We start from the raw sequence: 4,032 nt of genomic DNA on the forward strand, positions 1-4,032 counted from the left end.
TGTGGCCAAAAATGAAGCTCCCTCCTGGAAGGAACCCTGGCCAATCGTCAGGCCCACGTGGGTAACGCATCCTGCCCAGGTCCAGGGGGGCAACACAGAGGAAAGGCAAGCATTGAACTACAGAGTCCAGGTAACAGACGCACAGTGCCTGCTTAAAATTCTGACTTTTCAGTGTCTGACCCCACTGTCAACTCCCCCAGCACCTTAGCTCAATCTGTTGAGATTTTTAACTTGATAAAGGCTTCAGGTGGGGAATAAGGGACCAGGGAAAATGTCAAAAAGCCTTGAAGAATGCTACCACATGGCATATTAAAGTAGTCATCACCAAATTTTTGGAAGGTAAGTACACTTTTTTTAATTGCATAAAGCCTATTTCTAAATACACACACACACCTCCAAAACTCTCCTGTTTGACAAGGGAAACCACACACAAACACACATCAGTGTGTGTGCATTATTCATCACTGGCATAAGTGGAGACACCCTGGGGTATCGTAAAGGCAGAGGTGGGAATCCATTTCCTAGAGCTGAGATGGCCCCAGCACCCTGGACTGTGACACACCTTTAACAGGTGAACTAGAGATGCTCTGGAGGCCCCAAACTGACTCTTTCATGTGACCTCCTCCTTTCATCCCACTGTTTCTCCAAGGCGTGTGTCATCCAGGTAGGAGAGAATGCTGTGCCCTTGTTAACATTGACTTCCTGTCCCTACAACTGCACCACTTCCGGTTACCACCTCCAGACTACCTCCATCTTGCTCCCCTCACCCCACCACAGCAGAAAACACACTCATTTACAAGGGACAGAGCAGACTAAAGAGAAAAAGGCCATTGTTTACCTTTAAAATAATGACTCATTTTATTTTTTTAATACGTAGTTATAAATATATTTTGTCAAAATATATGATCAATATGGTCAAAACATTTGCACGTAAAGTCATAAATAAGGTCAAGGTGAATGTTTAGGTTTTCTTCCTTTTTTTTTTTTTTTTTTAAGATAAAAGTCCAGCTATAAGGATGCCGTCTGTCTGAGTGGTGTGTGGGTGAGCGGATGGGAAGGGGTTTTGTGTGTGTGTCTGTGTGTCTGTGTGTGTCTGTCCTCAAGGACTGCCCAGTCTCAGCGGCACCCACATCCCTCGACTACCATCTCCTGATAGTTTTTCAGTACCACCTTGTCATACTCATCCAGGTACAGCATGGAGATGGCACTCAGCTCGGTGGGGACACAACAGGCCTTGGGGATGCTGGAATTGACGGAGTTGACCAGGGTCTGCACAATGGCGTGGTTGGTGGAGTTGAGGTGGTCGGCCAGCGGGAAAGGGCAGTCCCCATGGCAGTAGAAGGCCTGATAGCCCGGTGGGGCCACAATCCAGTCGTTCCAGCCCACATCGCTGAAGTCCACGTAGAGGGAGTGGCGCCGGCAGTTCTTATTCTTCTTCCTGGACCGCTGCGGATGATGCTTGGGGCTGCGCTTGGCCCTCTGGCGCCGGGTTAAGGCGTGGCCCCGGCCATCATGGCCAAAAGTGACCAGGAGGGGCCGGAGCTGGGCCCAGTCTCCACTCCCTTGAGGTAACGATCGGCTAATCCTGACATGCTGGCCTTGGTGGGTCCTTGTGGGATGGAGGTGAGTCACCTCCACGGCCAGCCCGTAGTTGGGCCGCTTCTCCCGGGTCCAGCGAAGGACCGCGGGGCTCACATCGAAACTTTCCCACCGCGTCACATTGTGGTGGACCAGTCTCGTGTCCAGTAGTCTTGTGATGAGGTGCCCGGGCACCGCTTCCACGGGGGGCTTCTTCATGACCTCGAAAATGTTTATGCGATGGAAGCCCTGCTCCCAGTCAGGGCCCTGGTCCACCTGTTCCCGGAAGAGCCTGAGCTCTGCAGAGGAGATCAACTCGTTCTCTGGGATGCTGCTAAGGTTAAAGAGGAAACGAAAACCAGAGTTCGCACTGGTCCCTGGGATGCTCTCCAGGTGTTCTGGGCACAGTTGGGAAGGGAAGAAAGGAAAAGAAAATGCACATGAGTGGTGACTTCTGCTTAAGACAGTGCAAGGCTATCAGGAGCACTTTTTCACTTGAAGGAGCAGAGAAGTAGGGCAGCCAGCACACCGGCAGAACTCAGCATTTATCAAGCACCAAAGACAGAAAGTATCTTCCAGCCTCCTTCATATGTCTAATAATTTCCATGTGTCAGCTCCTTTACTCCACCACCTCCAGACTCCCCTTTTGAAACCCCCTCTTGGCTCTGTGTACACAGTTTTCTCTACAAGTGGTTGTAAAGTAAAAGAGGGGCCAACAGACCAGAGGCAGGAGGGAGCAAGCACACCGCCACACTCTCTCTCCCTCTCCCACTCTCGAGTATGTTACTAAACATTTCCCCGGCGATCCTGGAAACACAGAGCATGCCTTGTTGATCATGTTACAGAGAGGAAAATAAATTCCAACACAGTAACGATGCTGGTGGATTAATAACTCAGATTTACTTTGGAAAAGAAACATCCGCTAGGAAACATTCAGATCAGATTACAAGGCCCCTATTGAATAAACCTGACAAACACGCAGCTGTAATATTAAATCAGTAGGTGCTTTGAAAAAAAAAAAAAAAAGAACGGGCAGAAAAGGCTTTCATATGGCGAAAACACGCGGCTGGGGCCAGCTACCCTTGTCTGAGTGGCGCGGTAGCCTTCACGCGACCCCTCCCCCTCTGTCTCCAGAAAATAAGTTCAGCGGCAGCTCTGGAAATTCTTGGAGGTGAGCAGCTCTTTCCTCAGCCTCCAGGAGCGGGGCTTTGATGTAACCTGAACTGTCTTCCCAGGGCTTCCGCGGCCCTCCTGGCCCGCTGGCCCTCCCCTTCCCCTCCCGGATGGGGGCAGGGACTGACCTTCGTGGTGGAAACTCCTCACGGTGTTGGCCCGGCTGGCGGGGCGCTCGGGGTACTCCAGACCAGTGCCTTGGACCTGCTCTCCCTCCTCCTCGTCCCCGGACTGCAGCCGGTACAGATCCCGCATGTAATCCGGGATGACTGCGCTCTTGCTGGGCTGCGGGCGGCGGCGCAGCCCGAACATCTGCAAAAGCGTCGCCTCGAAGTCCCGCAGGAGCTCATGGCTCTGCCCTGAGCGGCGTCCTCCCGCGTGGCCCTGAATCTCGGCGACTTTTTTCTTCCCCGTCTCTGGTATCAAACTAGCATGGCTCGCGCCTCCTAGCAGGACTTGGCATAATAAAACGACCATCAGCATTCGGTTACCAGGAATCATGGTGTCTCTGGGGAGGGGGAGAAGGTGGACGGTTAAAGAATAAACAAACACCAATAAACAGAGAGAAATGGAGATGTCGCCGCATATGCATATAGGGCCAGTCAGGGAGGGTCAAGATAGATGTAAAACAGGTCAGAAAGATCAAGTTTGTGTTTTCTCCCTCACACACCCCCCCCACCACCACCACCAGCAGCTGCAGCCGCCAAAGACCTGAAGTAAGAATTGCCCTGTAATTACTTGGTCTAACTTGTTTACAGTCAAATAACCCCAAATCAGATAGCCTCCATCCTGTTAATCTTTTTTTGTCCCAACTGGTATCTGAGCCATGATCTCAGCGTGGCTTCTTCAAGGATAAACAGTTAACATGGAGGGGCTAGAAGGAGGTGGGGGAGGAGAATTAAGATGCCATCGCTTCTCCACTCCAGACCTCCACCCTCTGAGCTCAAGTTCCACGACTTTCCAACTATTTGGGAGCAGGAACGAGGAGGAGAGGCAGACAAGAGGCAAGGCGAAGACGGGGCAGGGTGCAGGAGCAGGGAAAGAAGCGTGGGGTCTGCCCGGGTGGCTGGACGGCTTATTTGGCTGTGGCCGAGCAGTGTGAAACGCCCAGCACAAAAAGGCATTGGACGGTGCCGCTCTCTCCGTCCCGGGGAGGGGTTGGGGCGATTCCGGAGCGAACTCGGGGTTCTGACAAGAGGCTGGGAACGCGCCACGGGGCACCGGGCGCTCCCCGAGCCAGTCGAGCCGGCAGGGAGGGGTTGGCTCTCTAGGTCCAACCCC

General features: G+C 52.6%; 1 protein-coding gene across 1 annotated transcript; it reads right to left on the reverse strand.

The window, feature by feature from the left end:
* Positions 1 to 975: 975 nt before the first annotated feature.
* On the reverse strand, positions 976 to 4,013 carry Bmp4 (bone morphogenetic protein 4). The gene is made up of 2 exons (XM_010632543.3): positions 2,880 to 4,013; positions 976 to 1,976 (listed from the first exon to the last, which is right to left on the reverse strand). Exons 1-2 carry the CDS (start codon positions 3,250 to 3,252, stop codon positions 1,117 to 1,119), a joined length of 1,233 nt encoding a protein of 410 aa, XP_010630845.1. The 5' UTR covers positions 3,253 to 4,013; the 3' UTR covers positions 976 to 1,116.
* Between the last annotated feature and the right edge of the window lie 19 nt (positions 4,014 to 4,032).

The sequence above is a fragment of the Fukomys damarensis genome, unplaced genomic scaffold (assembly GCF_012274545.1).
Source record: "Fukomys damarensis isolate Sample0158 unplaced genomic scaffold, DMR_v1.0_HiC HiC_scaffold_17, whole genome shotgun sequence".
Classification (NCBI taxonomy): Eukaryota; Metazoa; Chordata; class Mammalia; order Rodentia; family Bathyergidae; genus Fukomys; species Fukomys damarensis.